The 19,861-nt window shown below is 42.4% G+C and overlaps 1 protein-coding gene across 3 annotated transcripts in view; it reads right to left on the bottom strand.

The window, feature by feature from the left end:
* LOC148025994 (uncharacterized) overlaps positions 1–19,861 on the bottom strand; it is a 119,866-nt gene that overhangs the window by 74,461 nt on the left and 25,544 nt on the right. For all 3 annotated transcript variants that reach the window (XM_087693230.1, XM_087693229.1, XM_087693228.1), the window contains 3 exons: positions 3,334–3,474; positions 3,169–3,240; positions 2,921–3,015 (listed from right to left, as the gene is read on the bottom strand). In XM_087693230.1, the coding sequence (XP_087549356.1) occupies positions 2,921–3,015; positions 3,169–3,240; positions 3,334–3,474 (308 nt within the window). The remainder of the gene's footprint in view (positions 1–2,920; positions 3,016–3,168; positions 3,241–3,333; positions 3,475–19,861) is intronic.

The following is a 19,861-nucleotide window of genomic DNA, read 5'->3' on the forward strand; positions in this document are numbered from 1 at the left end:
TTAGGGACTATTTTTTTGTAAACACAAACTCACAGGTCCAATGTAGAAATTACATAGTGCAGCGAATAGAATTTGAGCAAGGAGTAGAGAACACACAGCAAATATGAGAAGAACGAAAACTACTCTAATTTCACATGAACTGATACAAAGATGGCTCTATCCACCCATGCCCTTCCACGTGAAGCTTAGATGGCAATCCAAACAGATGATAGACGAAAACTTGAGGATAGCTAGAAAAACTCTGACAAGGTAAAAGATAGATTGGATGGCTTTGAAGGGATCTTCATTTTATAGGTCGGGAAGGTAATCTAGTCGGCCTATCTAACCATATTCTGAACCTTTGCTAGTTCGCTAGGGAATAGTCCCTTTACTGTCGGGCCAGGGTCGCTACCCCCAAACCCCCATCTTCCACAACCGCCCGACCCCAACATAGGGGTCCCTAATAACTCTCACACCCTACAACTCAATGCATTGTGCCTCAAGTTGCTACCAACATAACTACTCTATCTAACCCAAAGGCTAGATCCACAAAGGTCACCTTTTTTCCATCCAGTCACATAGATCTCATCTGACATACAAGTAAGGACCCAACCAATATCCATGCTCACACATGGCTTCTCCTCATAATGGGGGCCTTACAACTTAAAGTACCAAGGATCATTGGTGACACCTTACAAGGGTGGGGCATTGAGCATATCTAACATCTAACATAGCCATACATAGTAGTAAATTTCCACTTTCTACAAGATTGGTTTATGGTAGACACAAATTCACATGTTCAACATAGCCCCACATATTGGTAGTTTTCCATTCCTTGCATTCCTTGGGGTTTCTAGCATAATTGGGCAATCAAAAACACATTCATCTTTGATTCTGGATCTGCACTGCACAATCATATTGGCCACTTGGGAGGTTTCCTTCATTGGCAGTTCACTGCCATGGAGTATCTTAGGCTTATAAATAAACACTTTGCTCTGACACGTGATGGAAACAAAGGCACAGCAGGAGTGTGGACAGACAAGAAATAATGAGCACAAGAATGATGAAGGTTGACGAACAACACTCCGAAGCTAAAGCTCCCATGCAAGAATCTGGTATATCAGAACTGTGAAAACCAAATCCATCTCTGCCTAATATGGGAAACCATATAAAAATGGTCACACCTGATCTCAAGGGAAATGTGGCTAACCTGATGACGTAGCAAGTGAAGAATCTAGACAACCTAAATGTGCCTGAGGGCAAGAGTTCCCGCTATACAACAATGGTCCCCTAAACAAAAGGCCATAATGCATGACTGTGTCCATACATAGAATTGGACATGCCCACTTTCAACATGAGGTGGAAAAGGACACCCTTGCCTTGTTTCAAGTTACCTTTCTTAGAGAATGGTGAATTCAAGTAGAAGACACCAGCTTCACAAGCCTACATTCTCACACATGGAAATAGAAAGAAAAAAGTAAGAAAACAAACCTTTTGTCACCAAAGAGTTCATAGAAGCTTCTCCAACAAGATTCACCTGAAATAGCTCCTACCACAAGTTTCCTCCAAACCTCCTCCTCAATAGCTTCTCTAACAAGCTTCCTCTAAACCGCCTCCTCAACAGCTTCTCCTAGAAGCTTTCTTTAAAGTAGCTTCTTTAATTATTCTTACCAGCCAATGGCTACCTCACTAAAGTAGTTTTTACCAGTAGCTTCCTTGACAAGCTTTCTTACTACCAACAGCTTCTTTGACAAGATTTCTACTAATATTTAAGCAATTGCAATGCCACCTAGAAAAAGCAACCCTTGCAGTTTTGTTTTGATTACAATTTACAATGTATTGCTTCAAAGCATGGATGATGAATATTGATGAGGAGTTTTCGAGGTGGATGAAGGGGTTCCCTTTTCACATTTGGATGTTCTTTTTCTTTTCAGCTTTTTCCTTGACCTTTTAATCCGTAATGCCAAAAGTTGGAGATGACTTATATTCTAGGTTTTGTTTCTCTTAATGGGGCCCAAAAGACGTCAAAATCAAAGAGTGCATACATGTAAACTCCAAACAGGCACTTATCCATGGTTTTTTGGAATAGTCGCCAAGATCTGCATCATTTTTTTTGAGGTGCTTCCATCTCTTGGAGGTTATAACCAAAACCTAAGTTTATTTAGGAATAATTTTGCCCTGGGAAACTCACTTTGTTCACCATCAAAGTACAACTTTGGACAATGTTTATATATCCAGGGAACAAAAGCATTTGTGCAGTATATTAATCCACCCTTTCAGAGTTTTCTGTCACGTAGGATCTGAAGCAAATGAATCAGGACTAACTCAATTGACCTTTGAGCCTAACACTTCACCCAGTCCAGACATGTAACAAGGTCTACCTTAATTAACCTTGAAACCCAGGTCTTGGTTCTCAATCAATTCTACCTCAAGTGAACCAAAGCCAAGGCCTAAATTTCCAAGCCAATAATGTACAGGATCAAGCTGCACAGGGCCCATGTAACAATTCACAATGCAATACCTCACCCTAAAGAGCCACACTCAAGGAAAAGGCTAATGAACAAGACTACAACTACAAGTACAGGATCAAGATGCACAGGACCCATGTAACAATTCACAATGCAATACCTCACCCTAAAGAGCCACCCTCAAGGCTAATGAACAAGACTACAACTACAAGTTAACTTATTTCCTACTGAACACTACTCTCAATCTAATAGAAGACACAAATGAGTCAAAGCATCATATTGGCTCAATTGATTGAACATCAATCTTGCAGGTACTTTTAACAATTCTGTGTGATATGGTAACTCATTCCTTTGTGTTACTGTCTCAAAAGACAACAGCAATGACAATGCAATTGTTCTTAACTGGAAAAGATAAAACTGAAAAACAGCAGTGCAATTGTTCTTAACTGGAAAGGAAAAACTGAATAACCTACATTGTCCGCATGTTGTGAAGACGATCGGCAAGTTTTATCAGAACAACACGTGGATCGTTTACCATGCCCAAGATCATCACACGCAGACTATTTACCTGTAAAATAATATCAATTCAACTTTGTTTGGCTCATTAAATCATCAACTTTTTTCAGAATCGGAATAGTATATTCAAGTTGAATGCCTCTGCAATACAAGATATCACTCATTTCCTCAAGCTATAAATCTGCAGTAGACATCATATGCAAACCTCTGCTTGGGTCAAACCACCATTTTTTGGTTCACTTCGGTGTATAGATGTTCTTCGGTGGCGTCGAAGCAACTGAAATGCAAAGTTGAAAGCCAGTAAGCCCATAACTTTTCTCAATAATCCAGAAAAAGAGTATATAAATAACACCCTCTTTAAGTAACTAACCTGGTTGATATGGCTCAGCCTTGACACCCCAGCCACTAGCTTTGCAACATCACTGCCAAATACCTCCCTTATATTTTGTAAATCTTGGCTAGTATCATCAACAACATCATGCAGTAACCCAGCCACAACAGTGTTGACTGCCTGTAATTAAAGACATGTTTATAAGCATCTAAAAATCAAACTAGACCAATTTAATGAAGCAAACATGAAACCACATTAGGAACTCACTGAAGCCAAAAACAGCTATTGGGAACCAAAACATGCATTTACATGGTGCGTGAACAATGAATGATGACTGTAGAGACTGAACTTAAGCCTGCCACTCTTGAAGAGGAATAACAAGGAAAGATCAAGAACTCTTCATGTGCCCATGTGTAGCATGAACCAAAACTTGGGGTGAAGAGGAATAACAAGGAAAGATCAATAACTCTTCATGTGCCCACGTGTAGCATGAACCAAAACTTGGGGTGAAGAGTTTGAAAATACTGTAAATTTTTTAATAGCAAACCTACATTGCGGCAGACTGGATGGTACCTGGACATACATGCTGCATTTTCACATGTCAAGGGCCTAGATAATTACACTTCTGCCGTTCACACGCTTCCAAGGCCAACTGACATCTCTCAAGATTTCAGTTTTACATTTTACTTCAGATTAGTCCCAAAAACCCCTGAACTTTGCACTTTCTTCCTGGGGGATTTGTTGAATCTATTCCTGCTTCATCCTACCCATTTACCCTGAGCCCCTTGCCTAAGTTTTTCCCACCGTGGCAGCAGACCCAGTTTAAGGTCCCAGTCCCCCTCATCATACACATGTCCAGCATGTTCACCTGGGGATGCTCTCCCTTTGATGACCATGGGTCCCTCATCGCCCATTTCCCCACCCAGTTGCACCCCTTCATTACTTCTTCACAAGGTTCACTTGCTAGCTTCCACTTGAGTACCCTCCAATGCACAAGAGTAGCAGACTTACCAGTTGGCACACCAAAAATTCATATTGCTTCCTTCTTTGAGACCAAAGATAGGAGCAATATCTTCTAATAAACCAACCTCTGTATAGAGCTCCCTTCATCATGTTTCCAGCCATATATCAAAAATTTACAGGCACTATTTCTAGCTTACTACGACCAATTCGACAACATTATCTAATGCTGGATCCCTTCACTTTTAGTTCATCCTTCCAGCCTGACCCTTGGTGCTTCTTCATCAGCAATTCACACATTCAAGGGTTCCAATTGGAAGTAACAAGGTTCATATGAGCACTCCATCACCATCCCTCACAACCTATTTTCCCTAAGGATGTATGTAGGTCTAATCTATTACCTCTACGCTTACTCATTTTACCCCTCTGAGAGGCGAAAGCTGCCTTTTGATCACTAATAGTGGCCAATTTATTAGGTTCATGCCTCTATGTCAAATTTCCCTTGTTGATGACTAAGGAGGAAAATTTCTTGAGGTTCTAGTGGAACAAGGTGATGCTCCAACTCAACCTTAGGGTTAGCATCTGCCACGGTTTTCTTTCCATACCAAGCCATAATGTTTCTTCATCAGTAGACAATTTCTAAGTCCACTTGGTAGTATTGACCACTGTACTTAAGAATTCCTCCTGATTCACTGCCTTACCAATAGGCTACAGCTGATCTTACCCCTCCTAAGAAGAGCTAGCATTGTATTACCAGCAGCAATATTTCAGTATCCTACAATGGAGTTCTATTTCCAACTAGTAGGACATTCACAGCCAAGAAGAAAAATAAGCTCCCAACATTTTCAAATGGCCCTGATGGCCTCCCAATGTAGGCCATCTCATGGGGTTCACATCGATGCCCTTTGATCCATATTCCAAGATTTTTAAGTATTTAAAATCTTATTGAAATTGTTGTTACACCTAGTGCCCTAGGACCCTAATGACACTAGGGTTAGGGTTTCCAATGATGGTGAAGCCATTTTAGGGTAAGGTCTTTGTATAAAAAAGTGGTTTGTGCAACCGTACCACACATTTGTGCATTTTACACACTCAATCATTCATGTGTGGTTCTCTCTTAATTTATTTCATTTGCCTTCATTTGTGATGGAGTATCATTGTGCATTGATTAATTTGCTCATTATCTTGTGAGAGTGTGCAACAGAAGGGAAACACAAACGTGGACAGAGAAGTAAAGAGAGAGACTAATATGAACACAGAGAATAGAAGGAAAAATTTGCACTAATCTGAAAAAGGAATGTTGAAGATGCAACGGATTGATCAGTCCTTGCATGTAGCCCACGGCACCAATGAGGGCACTAGATCAAGCTGATGACAAAAGAATGACACATTTTTGCAAGTAAAATGTGGCTGATTATATTACTCAAAAAAACTGATTACAACGGAATGCTCATGCACAACAAACTAGCTGGAGCTGGTGCAAGGTCATAAATACATTATGTGTACAAGCCTCTCAAGGGGGTCAGGGGGGATGGGGGAAAGAAGCCATTTGGGGATCACCGCTAGAGGATGCATAGTGCCCATGTTGTTTGCCCTTTGCCTTCATATCTCCCTACTTATTGTAACAATCCTTTGCAATGTGCCCATATCTGTCGCAGTAATGACATTCCTTATCTCTGTTTGACTGATCATTTTACTACCATGTACTAGATTGCCATTCCTAGATATGTTATTGAATTGTTTCTTTAGTTGAATCTTTCTTGCATGTGTTACATTTCCATAATTCTTCACGAGTATGTCCCATGCATCCTTTGGAGAACTGCATCCAGTAATCTATATAACCATAGCATCTAATACACATAAGGAAAACCAATGTAACACCTTGCACACTCTCTCAATCCATAGCTTATGAGCCCTTTTCTGATCATTTGTCAGATTCCTTTCATGCATTTCAGGTTCAGCCTCATCACCTGCACATAAGTCCCAATAACCTCTGCCAACCAAAAAATTCTTCATACGAAACTTCCATAAAGCAAAATTTTTGTTGTCCATCTTTTCTCCCACAATTTGAGTGATATTTTTAGTGCCATGAGCATTTTCCATAGTTGCAGCTTAGGTGTGATGCTGCCTGCCTGCATCATGAAGAATAGGTCCTGGCTGCCCCAGGCGCACATGAAGTGAAAATGGAGCTCTTGACGAGCTCGAGACTCGCCCTGCACCTGGTCCCATCAACCCCGGAGAGAGTGGATGATGAAGATCCAAAGCTCTACCAAAGTTGCTTGTACTAAAGATCTCTCCCCGCCAAAAACCGCCTAACAGTGCGCCTTCCAGATGTGCCATCCAATAAAGCTCCCTACGATCTCCCATACCTCAAAGCGGTCTGCTATGGGCTCCAGTACCTAGCGGATGGGTAGAGCCGCCAAGCCGACCACTGCGCACATACCAGCCTCAATGATAAAGATCGTGTCCTACATCCCCGCCTCATACAAAAGGTGATGGCTCTTGTTGACTGCTTGCCAGCACAAACCTCCCCACGAGATACATCCAAGGCTCTGTGCTAGACGGTAGAGTTGTGTGCAGCATTTACACCCTCCATTCTTCGGCATTTGGGCAAGCCAACTCCCCACCGCCAGGCTTCCATGTGCCAACAGCCATAATAAATACGATACCCTCCTTGGCTTCCAGCTGTCCCATAGGCGGTGCCACAAAGTCCGACGAAAAGCATCCGTGATCCTGTGCTCCGCCCACTATCTACTACGCAAAGGCGCCCACCAATCCATGTCCTCCTGCATCAGTACATGTTTGCCAATCTTAGCTGTGTACTCCAGGAACCTCGGTGGCTTCTTGGAGACCGCAGTGGCCAATCTCCAAGGTCCCACTCCAGGTCATCAAGTGGCCTACTCTCCCATATCCAGAGGCACCACTTCTGAAACTCCTCCCAGACACATAAGGGTCCAGGCGCCATGTCTTTTCCTAAAGGCCAACCACCGGAATGCTCCTCCACAAAAGGACAACTATCCCTTCATCCTGCTACCCTCTGTCAAGGACCAAACACCCCCCTCCTACACAGTGAAAAAAGCCCCATGTGGGGCATCGCCCACTCTACCCATCACCTATAGGGGGATGCCTGTTGATGAAAATCTAGCGACCCATACCTCACCAAGCTCTACTAGCTCTCGTATTGGGGGGTCATGCCACTCCTAAGGTATCGCCGCATCAATCTCCCTTCTCCTCAGCTCAACTCCTCTCTCACAACCTGATGCCTGCTGCAACACCTCCTGGACCACCTTCCTATACCCCTCCTGTCATGTCCTGATGGTACAAGAAGGGCCGGCCTCCCAACCAATCCACTGGATGTGGGCGCACTCACCAATCTGTCCCTATAGGAATCGATTAGGCACGGAGATCGAGGCAGACAGTCGTTACACGCAATGAGAGAGACAGAGAGTGCGAGAGAGCAGAGTAGAGAGTAAACACGTTTTTCGGTACAATGACGAGTGTACCACTTTAGGTTTTTAGATAGATATATATATATATATATATATATATGAAAGTACAATGTGCTAAGGGTATGTTCACACCCATGCACATATAAAAGGCACGATGACCCTTTATTCCCAACAACCTCCCACCTAAAGGCAATGTGCCTTAAGAGGAGAAAAGAATCAGCTAAGTCTAAGTATGTACAAAGCTGAAATAAATATATCTATCCAACTCCCATCATCTGTCAGCAATGAGCAAACTGCTCTGCTGGAAGACCCTTCGTGAGAAGGTCTGCAGGATTATCATCTGTATGCACTTTGACAAGTTCAATGCTCTTGTTGTCAAGTACATCTCTAATGAAGTGATACTTCACCTGTATGTGCTTTGTCTTTGCATGAAAGACAGGATTCCGTGCTAACATGATAGAACTCTAACTATCACAATGGAGAACAAGTAGCTTTGTGATGCCAAGCTCTCCCACCTGACGTGAAAGCCATAAAGCCTCCTTGCATGCCTCAGTGGCAACTATATACTCTGCCTCTGTAGTAGACAATGCAACACACTTTTGTAGCCTGGAGATCCAAAACACTGCTCCTCCTGTGAAAGTAAACACATACCCAGAAGTGGACTTCCTGCAGTCCGCATGACCAGCATAGTTTGCATCCGTAAAGCCAACAACAGATGCCTTCTGCTTTCCAAAGCAGATGCACAACTTCTTTGTGCCTTTGAGGTATCTTATAATACCTTTCTCTGCATCCCAATGCTTCTTGCCAGGGGTTGCCATGTATCTACTAACCACTCCCACTGCAAAGGCAATGTCAGGACATGTAGCAACCATAGCATACATCAAACTGCCAATAGCTGAAGCATATGGTATATTGGCCATTTCAGCCTTCTCATCATCAGATGTAGGGCTGTCCTCTGCACTGAGTTTCACATATGGAGGCAATAGGACCCCAATTGTTTTCCCCCCTTCCATATTGAAACGCTGCAAAACTTTGGAGATATACTCGTGTTGAGATAGATAGAGTAAGCCTTTAGATCTATCTCTGAGTATTCGCATACCAAGAATGTGATTTGCATCACCCAGATCCTTCATGTCAAAGCTGCCATGAAGACTTTGCTTTAATGAATCCAAGGCATGAGTATCCCTGCCAGCAATCAACATGTCATCAACATACATAACCAAGATAATCAGGCTGCCATCTGTTGCCTTCCTGGTGTACAAGCAGTGATCCACTTGACTTCTATGAAAGCCTTGGGACTGCATGAATGTATCAAACTTATGATACCATTCTCTTGGTGCTTGTTTCAGCCCATACAAACTCCTTTTGAGTTTACATACCATTTTTTCTTTCCCTTGTTCAACAAACCCTTCAGGCTGCTGCATATATATGTCTTCATGCAGATCACCATGTAAAAACGCAGTCTTTACATCCATTTGTATGAGTTCCATATCTTCAACTGCAACCAAGCCCAAAATGGTTCTCAATGTAGTCATCTTGACTACAGGAGAGAAACTCTCATCAAAGTTAATTCCATGCTCCTGGTTGTACCCTTTTGCAACCAATCTTGCTTTGTACTTTGGTAAGGAACCAGAAGTGACCTTCATCTTATAAACCCATTTGCATGGAAGGGTTTTCTACCCTTTAAGCAACTGCGCCAAGTCCCAAGTGCCATTTTTTTCAAGAGATTCCATCTCTGACAGCATGGCTTTATACCATTTCTTGCTGTCCTGTCTCTCCATTGCTTCCTTGAAGCAAGACAGTTCACCACAGTCTGTCAACATGACATACTCAGCCACATTAATTGCACCAGGAACAAACCTGTCAGGTTGTCTAGTATCCCTAGACGATCTCCTAACCCAATGGTCATTGTTTGCTAGTTGTTCCTGCAATTTTCCATTTTCAGCATGCTGTCCTAGCATTTCAGCCTGCAAATCAGCATTAACAGCTTGTTGTCCTGGCTGTTCTTGCATATGTAATGGCTCATTTTCATGGGCAATAGCTGGCTAATCATTTCCAACATCATTTCGTGCATTTACAGGTTCATTTACAGCAGGTATTTGCTGCTGTACAGCGGGCACATTTTGCTGTCCAAAAGGTATTTCTTCCCAAAATACAACCCTACGGACCTCCTCAGTCTTTTCGGGCTGTTGTGCATGCGAACTTCCCGAAAGATAACGTCATTGCTATGTACTACTTTCGTTTTCTCGGGATCCCATAATTTATACCCTATTTCACCCTTGTCACCATATCCTAGGAAAATGCATTTACAGGACTTTGGCTCAAGTTTGCTGCGTTTATCTTTACAAATGTGCACAAAAGCCTTGCAGCCAAACACTTTCAGATGAGCATATGAAGGTGGCTTGCCCGACCACGCTTCTTGGGGAACTCCCCCTCCCAAAGACCTGTTTGGTGACCAATTAATCAAGTGAACGGCTGTCATAACAGCCTCTGTCCAAAAACCATGGGATAATGCAGCATGAGACAACATCGTACGGACCTTATCCTGTATGGTCTGATTCATACGCTCTGCAACTCCATTTTGGGGTGGATTATGAGGGGCAGTGAGATCCCTCTTTATCCCTTTGTTGTCACAAAATGCCTAAAAGGCCTTGGACACATATTCCCCACCATAGTCAAAGCGAAGACACTTAAGTGTCTTATCTGTCTGATTTTCAGCCAATGCCAAGAGTTTTTTAAACTTGTCAAGCACTTCATACTTGCTACGAATAGGATAAACCCATACTTTCCATGTAGCATCATCGACAAAGGTGACAAAATATTTCTTTCCCCCTAAAGATAATCCTGGCATTTGACATACATCCTAATGTACTAACTCTAGAGGAGAAGATTTCAAAGAAAGAGACTTTTTGTGAGACGTCTGTGCATGTTTGCTATAAATGCAATGATCACAATGCTCAGAATCAGCATAACGAAGACAAGACAAGTAACCCAAACGAGAAAGCACTTTCATTCTTGTTTGACTGATGTGTCCCAACCGGCCATGCCACAAAGAAACCCTTGGCTGCTTGGTCACGGCAACAACATGGTCACGCACACTAGATACATGAAGTGGATACAAAGTATCACTCTTGCAACCTCTGGCAATAACCCTAGATCCCTTACAGATCTTCCATTTTCCATTACCAAAGGTGGTATGAAAACCATCATCATCTAGCTGCCCTGTGCTAATTAAGCTCTTCTTGAGCTAAGGTACATGTCATACATGCTGAACTGTAAAGACAAAGCCATGCTGAAACTATAACTGCACACTGCCAATACCTGCAATCTCACATGCATAGTTGTCCCCCAAATGGACAACACCATGTCGACCCCCCGTATAGGCGGAAAACCACTCACGATGAGGAGTGGCATGAAAGGAAGCACCTAAATCAAGAATCCACATATGCATGTCATCATCTGTATCTGCAAGTAAAACATGTGCACCAAAATGTGAAGAGACAAAGAGTACATCACTCCCACTGTCACTGTCATGAGTGACTACATTCACCTCTTCAATTTTTACACTGCTCTTCTTAGGCTAACTGTCCTTCTTCTCTTCCTTGCAATCATCTGTCTTCTTGCCTTTTCCTTTCTCTTTCTTCCATTTGTACCAGTCACGTTTAAAGTGACCCTTCTTACCACAATGATGGCATTCAACATCTTTGCCACGTGATTTACTACGTCCCTTTCCATCATATTTTCCCTTTTGTTGTGATCTGCCCCTAGTATGCAAAGCATTGGAAGACTTACTGGATGCATTGTTCTGCCGATTCATCTCTTCCATAAGTAGAGCACTCTCTACATCAGCATACAAAAGAATCACATTAGAATTGCTCATAGCAGTCCTAAATGTATCCCAACTCTCTGGTAGGGTGCAAAGCAAGAAAGTAGCCTTAAATTCCTCATCAATCATGAACTTAAAGGCAACCAGCTGGCTGAAAATGGAGTTAAACTCACTCAAATGAGTAGACATTGCTGTACCCTCTTTCATACGCAAATCCATAAGCTTTTTCAGCCAATACACTGCTTGCAGCACTCTTCTGTATATACAGTTCTTCTAGTCTAGTCCATATGAAGTCTCTCCATCTCTCAGAGGAAGGAATAGAGACCACCTCCTCTGAATCACCAAAGAACTGGTGATAAGACATCTTCGTATATATTTGCAATCACCAAACAATCTGCAACCAACAGACAATCAAGATGGAGCCGCCTATGTCAGAAAAGACCCAGAAGATGCTGTCGACTGCAAGAGGAGAGAGAAAATGCTGCCGCCTGGAGCAAAAAACTGTCACCTATCCTCCAGATGATGACGCCTTCTCATTTGCTGATGTTGACCACCTCTTGTTGGCTGCATTTGATGCAAACGCAGGCTGCAAACACCTAGAAAACTGTCGCCTACTCCTCCTGATGCTGCAAAACAACAAAACACAGGTATGGAAGGCTGCATTTCAGCCTGGACAGCACCGCCAAGGGCTGGAAAGGAGGGAAGAAAGGCTGCACTTGATGGTGTCCTCCTCTGCAATGGAAGCTCTCCTATGTGCTCTCAGGTAGGCGATGATACCATGTGAGAGTGCGCAACGGAAGAAGAAACATGAACACAAAAGGAAGAGAGAGAAAGCAGAAAATGAAGGAAGAAAATCTGCATTGACTGAAATGAATGCTGAATACACTGAAATGGACTAATCAGTCCCTGCATGCAGCCCGAAGCGTCAGTGAGGGCACCAGATCAGCCTGATGATGACAACAGCACCGAAGACGGAGGAAGATAACGGAGTCGGAGTGTGCACCTGCCAAGGAAGGAGGGAAGATGATAATACAACTGACTGCCAAGTGGGAAATGGCTATAAATAGCCAAAAAACCCAAAAATTGGCCGACCTGAAATTTGAGGGCATAAATATGTCCGACCAGCATTTAATGCTGATCCGACCAGCATTTAATGCTGGTAAAAATGCCAGGAATGCTCAGAAAAATCCTGGAAAGAGTGGACAATGTCCGACAGGTGAGGCAGGCTGAAGAATGCAGAAACTGCCCCGGGAAATGCACATAAAATCCCGACTGGAGGAGAAAATGCACTGAAATGCAATAAACTGAGTGCTCTAGAATTAGCTGCCTCCTCCGTCAAAACAAGTGATAGACAAGTCAGAGCTCCTAAAGTCCTCGTCTAACTCAGACTGAGGCTCGCACGCAGGAGATGACAAGACATGACAAACATGACTGCTAACAGTTTCTCCATACGCTCTTTGCGATAATTGAGAAGAAATACTCTAAACATGGAAAACACACAACCAATTGTATGACAAAGCAAAACTGATAGGAGACAATTAGGGTTAGGGTAACTCAGAGACAATGAACACAGAGAGTTTTGAAGTGAATGTCTCTGAAAATACAATGCTCATATAGTACTATGCACTTAATGAGTACTGAACCTTGAATTCCTATGTCTCAAGGACTAAGGCAGAGGTAATGAGTTGGAGAGTGGCATGTCGTACTCCAAACGGATCCCGAAACGCAGCAAGGCAGCCTCCAAGGGAGGAATACCAGCAAATGTAGCTATGGAAGCTGGATCTAATGACGGGCAATGAGGAGAGAGAGAGAGACTTGTAATCTTCATGAGAAAGTGCATCATCCGTGATCATCAGTTTCCCCTAGTCAGGAATATGCAACCGCCTTCACCACAATGGTCTCCAACGGCTGAGAATGGGCCCCAAAAGCAAGCAACAACAGCTCAATGTCTCTTCCCAACAGCTTCAAAATGCAAAAACAAGATTCCCCAAACTTACATGGGCAAGTTTTGCCAAGTGGCAACCTTCTAAACTGAATTTTCAGCATTATCCGGACCATTAAATTAATTTTCAGAATAGAAAATTAATTTGACAATTATTTCTGTGTCCAAAAAAATAATCTAACCAAGCAATAATTAAATTGGCTAGGCCACTTCATCTAATGAGTGTCCCTATGCCATTTCTAACCATTAGATCTGCATTAAGCCATTAAAGGCCACATCTCTAGTATCACCAACTTACACTTATGGCCAAATAAATGACTTAGGCCAATAAGTGACACTAGATACCACATAGTATCTATGCAACATAACTAACTGCAACTTTGCCTTTTACATCCACTGATTCCCTCAAGTCCTGGGCTCATTAATTTGCACTAACCTCAGTTGCACCTCACATGTGCAACATTTACTTAAACATGTGATTCAAAATTAATCCACATGTTAAGTGAGGCTTGCAAAAATACATGTCGTCATGACAATGTACATCACTTATGAGAGCCTTTCTCAGGCTAGCAAAAAAGAGACCATCAACATCCATTTGATAAACATGCCAATGATGGTGGGCTGCAAGAGCCAATATAGCCTAAATAGTAGACATGTGAGCCATCGAAGCAAAAGTCTTTAAGTAGTCCAACCCTATCCTCTGAGCAAAACTTTTAGCAACAAGCCCAGCTTTGTGCTCATCCAAGGTACCATCAACTAGATATTTGGTCTTGTAGACCCATCTCACACCAATCACTTTCCACTTGCCTGGACACAACACCAACTCCCAAGTCTCATTTCACTCGATGAAATTAAGCTCCTCATACATAGCATGGTGCAAAACATCCTATGCCAAGGCATCCCCAATGGTCAAAGGCTCTCTATCCTCTAAGATCCGAGCCATAAGGGCATAGTTCAAACAAAGTGAACACCCTTGTTGTGCATGTATCTTGGCTAACCATCGTGAGCTTGCAAGTGTCTCGAGAAAAGAAGTCACTCCCGACTCTTGTATAAGCTGTTGGAACCACCGTGGAATAACAATGGCCTTTTCCTCCTACAATGGGGACCTAGGGGCCTCTGTAATCGAATGGGAAAGGGACTCCAATCCATTCCGTAAAGAAGGCTTGCCCCTCATCGAGGAAGGAAGGCTCCCCTCATGACAGCTTTGTTGAGCTTAAAATGCATTACAACTAATTAGATCTTTTAAATGAACCCAAAACTCAAAGGTTAGCAAACTTTCATTAAAAGAAATGCATTCTAGAGAGTTATGTGTCCCATGATCAAAACCCTAATTTGCAAGGATCCTTCGACATCTATAAATAAACATGCTGCCCACCATTCAGCCTTATCTCTTTCTTGCAGATTATCACTCTCCACTACAGATTTCAGCCATCAGCCTTCTCTTCAATGGCTGTCTAGCCTTCTCAATTGCTGCCACATTTCCATCAGCATAGGTCACCCTGCTTGCAGCCTGTGTTTCAACCAAATTGATGACATAAGCTGCTGCCCTACCTGCACCACATTTGCAGCCTGCATTTTCTGCCTGATCAGGCCAGCCTGCATCAGCACCTTCTCTTGCCTGTCACCTTACTGTTTCCAACCTCCGATGATCAGCTGCCAGCACATTCAGGTGGTACACTCCTGCATTTTGCCAAATTCAGCCTCCAAACTCCTGCATTTTGGTTTCCAACCTATTGCTATTCCACATTCATCACTCTTTCAGCTCCAATCAGTGGTAAAATACTCGCAATCCATCTCTAGTGGACGTCACACTCCAACTACTCCCATTGCTCTACCTTTGAGCATCTTGTACACTCTTATCTATCATTTACAGCATTGGTTCATTCACTTCAAAGTTCTCTTTCTTCTCTGTTTGTGTTTGTGTTTTGTATTTTGTGTTTATTACCTTACTAAGTTATTGTGTTTTAGTTGTGCTCATACACATGGTATTTTCAAGTGCAAACCCTAGCATATCTTCACATGATATTAGAGTTGGTTTTCTTTTAAAGAGTTACCTAAGGCTATTGAGGAGGCCTGGTTTGTGCAAGATATACGAATGACACGTAGCTAATTTATGATGGCTCAAACAACTCCATCTTCGGATCCTCTGATGCTTCCTTAAGCTATCCTTCAACGAGGACTCTGTTGAGGCATTATGGTCTTGATTTGGAGGACAACACTCCATCTACAAACCTTTCTTTCAGGGATCATTCACAATGGCCCAGCTCTTCTTCATCTCATACTCCACACAGCACATCTCAATTGGAGCCCTCTGCTGATGATATTGATAATCTCTCAGTTAAGGAAAGACTATCCACTCAAGAAACATTTGAAAGTTCAAATTCTTCACAATCAAGCCCAATGGTAGGTTCATACGATCCATTTTTGTAAGAGTCTAGTTCTACCTATATTGTACCTTCAATTATGCAAAAACTAATTGTTAGACACCATGAAGATCCAAGTTGGTAACGATATGAAATCCTTCATTCCCTATTTCATTTCAATTAGATTAGTGCTTTCCATTCACCTTCACATTTCCCGCCCTTCCCTCCCGCTTTCACTTCACATTTAGATTCCTCTTCATTCAATCTAGACCCTTACTTTAGACCTATAATAGGTTATCTAGTCTTAGCGCACATTGTCTATGATACAAATCTAGATTTAATCCGTCACTAGACACTCAAAGGTATACCACTCTATACCCTGGTACATCGTGAGCGGGAATGCCACCCTTTAACATTGTGCCTTACACACACCCACAAGTGCATTACTCTCTTATCTTCTAGTCCTATTGTGTGGGGAAACCCCACTCCAGCACACTATACCACCCTCATCCGTTGCTCAAACATACAAATCCCCATCTTATGCTATGAATCATATGCTTCTTTGAAGGAAACAAGGAGTGGAAACAAATCACCTCCACATTTTGACCCTATTCCATCTTCCCCAATTGACCCTAAATGTTGAGCTAAAAATGCATTAGCCTGACTTAAACAGTCCCAAAACATGCTTAATTAATGAAGAAATGCAATCTTAGAGAGTTACTATGTCCCACATGCAAAACCCTATTTTGGGTGCCCCAACCTTTCTATAAATGCATCCCACCACTCTCCCTTATCTCATTTTTGCAGGTTTCAAGAGTCGTATCTCTATTGTCCACACCCTATTCGCAGAGGATATCGCGGTTCCAACCATCTACTATCATCTAGCGCCTCACTCCAACCTTCACCACCCATCTGCAAGTGACATCGTCTGGTACCCTGGAGTTATCGCCTAATACCTGAGCACTGCATTTCATGTTGCGTCAGCATCTGATGCTATTCCCAACAGTCCTACAAATAATTCTGCTCCCAAGCCTCCTCTGTGAGACCCATTACCTCACTGGTACCAGTAGACTATGCGGGATTCAGGGATCCTTCCACTGGATTTCACTTTAGAGCGCTATACAGGTCTACTCAACTCACCCCTCAAGTTTCATATGTATCGTTGTTTACAGCTAATTACATTGCACATTTTGAGCTAGACACTTGGCAAGAGGCTCTTCAAGACCCTCTATGGCGTGAGGCTATGGAGAAGGAATTGGATAGCATTGATCGCAATGGGACTTGGACATTGGTGGATTGTCCTTCGTCACAAGCCAATCATCGGGACAAAGTTGATTTTTAGGACCAAGCTAAAGGCTAATGGTACTTTAAACAAATACAAGGCTTGCCTTGTAGTGCAAGGTCTCAAGCAAAAGCATAGCATTGACTATAAAGAAACCTTCGCACCTACTGCTTGATTGACATCATTTCGTTTGTTGATTACACTCGTCGCTCACTATGTTTGGCTGATCTATCAGATGGACATCAAAAGTGTCTTTCTAAATGATATTTGGAGGAGGAAGTCTATGTGGAGCAACATCCAGCTTTTCTTTTGTTGATCAGACTAACAAGCTATTTTGCTTGTTGCAGAAAGCTCTCCATGGTCTAAAGTAAGTGCCAAGGTCTTGGTACCAAGACTCATGGATACGATTCTAACCCCTATGATACAAATCTATATGTGCACACCACTAGCGCAAGGGTCAGCTATATCCTCCTATATGTTGATGACATATTACTCACTAGCTTAGATTCTGCAACTATCACAAAAATTAAGGCACAACTTTGCTCTATATTTGAGATGATCAACTTAGGTTTGTTGTTTCATTTTTTGGGGATGGAGATTGTTAGATCCAAGGGAAGTATCTTACTATGATGTCCTACAGCTTGTGGAATAGTGTTGCGTTGATCAGACACAACCAATGGCCACATCTCTAGATCCCACTGTCCATCTGCACAAGGATACCTCAGGTCAGCCTTTCGATTCTCACACCTATCATTCTGCTGTAGGGAAATTACTCTAGTTGATTCATACTAGGCTAAATCTTGCATTCTTTGTTAGTTTGCTTAGCTGGCATTTTAATGCACTTAGAATGTCTCATTGGATAGCTTATCTTCGTGTGTTAAGATATTTACAAAGTTGCAAATATTTTAACCAGGGCGGTCAACAAGCCACGGTCAAGGGGCCGATTCTATAGTATCTTCTACCGCACATCGGCTTGGATACACTCTCCTCTACTTCTTTAGATTGACAAGGGGAGAATGCTTTCCTCTTACTTCTCCTTCCAATTAAAGAGAGGGTGGTTTCCTTCTCTTCATAATGACAATGATGATGTTTACAATTTTCACTTTCAAACATTTATTTATTATGATTGTATATTATGGATATTTGTAACTTCATCCACACTATTACGATGACGTGATTGTAAAAGGGTGCTTGGGCAAGTGAACAATTCTCCTGCGAGGGCACTATCCAAGTGACATCGTTGCATTGCATTCTGCATGAGCATGAAAACTTGCATCTTCCTTTGTATTACCCCATGTATTGGCATTCTATTCATGTAAACATGCATTTGTGCACATTTGTCCCTTTTTTATCACCCTTGGAGTAGTCGACTCTAGATTCACCATAATTGTGGCATTGAATATGGCAATCTCCAAATGCAATTTTTTCCTATTCTTGCATATTGGCTTTGCTTGTCTTGCTTATTCCCGTTGTTTTGCCTCTCTCTCCATATATTCTCCATATGATTGGCACACATGCTGACATCCACATCTAGTGCTATCACCAACAGTCTGGAGTTGTCACCCTGATCTTCTCTCTCCTCAACATGCTGCCTTTACAATTTCTAACTGCCGCCCTGATCTTCTCTCTCCCCCACAAGCTGCATTTGCACCTAATAGCTATTGCCCAGTTTTTCTATCTCCTCAGGTACATGCGTTTCTACTCTCTCTCTCTTACATTGTGTTCACTCTCTGAGTTACCCTAATTCTAACCCTAACTGTGTTCTGTGTTTCTCAGTCTGTGCTTTGTCGTACAATTGGCTTGGTATTTTCTGTGTTTAGAGCATTTCTTCACACTAAACATAGACCATATTCAGATGTTAATGATCAATCTCCTTCTTTGAAGAAAAAAGGGAGAGGTATACTCACACCCTCACAAAGACACTCCTAAAACTTCTTGACTCAAAAGAATAGGTTTTGAACATTTTTCCAAAGACTTGGGTCATGTAGATGACAATTGTCGATCAAAGGCTGTGTCTTGTATTGTCATCTCCTGCCTATGAGCCTCAGCCTGAATCAAACAACGACATTAGGAGCTCTAACATTGTCCTTGTCTATCATTTTATGTGCTTTAGGCACTTTAAATGGAGGATACACTAGTGCATTTCTTTTTGGGCACTATTGGCTGTCCTAGGTGCCCATATTTTAAGCATGGCTACTTTATTAGTATCCATCATTGATCCTTCACGATCAGTCAATCCTCCTCATTCTCTCATCCCCCTGCTACCATCTAGCGTGCACATTGATGACCGGCATTGGTTCTAGGATGGACCAAGAAGCCCTATGGCATTAGCTCAACTCTCAAGCTCAGTCCTCTCTTTATGAGCTTGCAAGATTTTGCCCTTGTGCATGTGTGCAAACTTCCATAGCACAGGTATGGACAAAGCCATCTTCTCTCTACCAGTTGAACACCTCTACTCACCGCATTACCACTAAGAAGAAACTTCATGTGCTTTCTATTGATTGTTCTCCTTCCATTTAGGAACACATCAACAAGATGGAGAAATTACATGATGAGCTTATACCCCTTGAAAGGATAATTTTATCGAAAGACATGGCTGTGATTCTCAAACCCATCTTCCATCTCCCAATTAAGTTGATCCTTCACAATCAGCCAACCCTCATTCTCTCATCCCCCTACTACCATCTAGCATGCACATTGATGACCGGCATTGGTTCTAGGATGGACCAAGCAACCCTATGGCAT

Source organism: Lygodium microphyllum, chromosome 14 (genome assembly GCF_053477565.2).
Source record: "Lygodium microphyllum isolate KBCC chromosome 14, Lygodium_microphyllum_v1.1.10, whole genome shotgun sequence".
Lineage (NCBI taxonomy): Eukaryota > Viridiplantae > Streptophyta > Polypodiopsida > Schizaeales > Lygodiaceae > Lygodium > Lygodium microphyllum.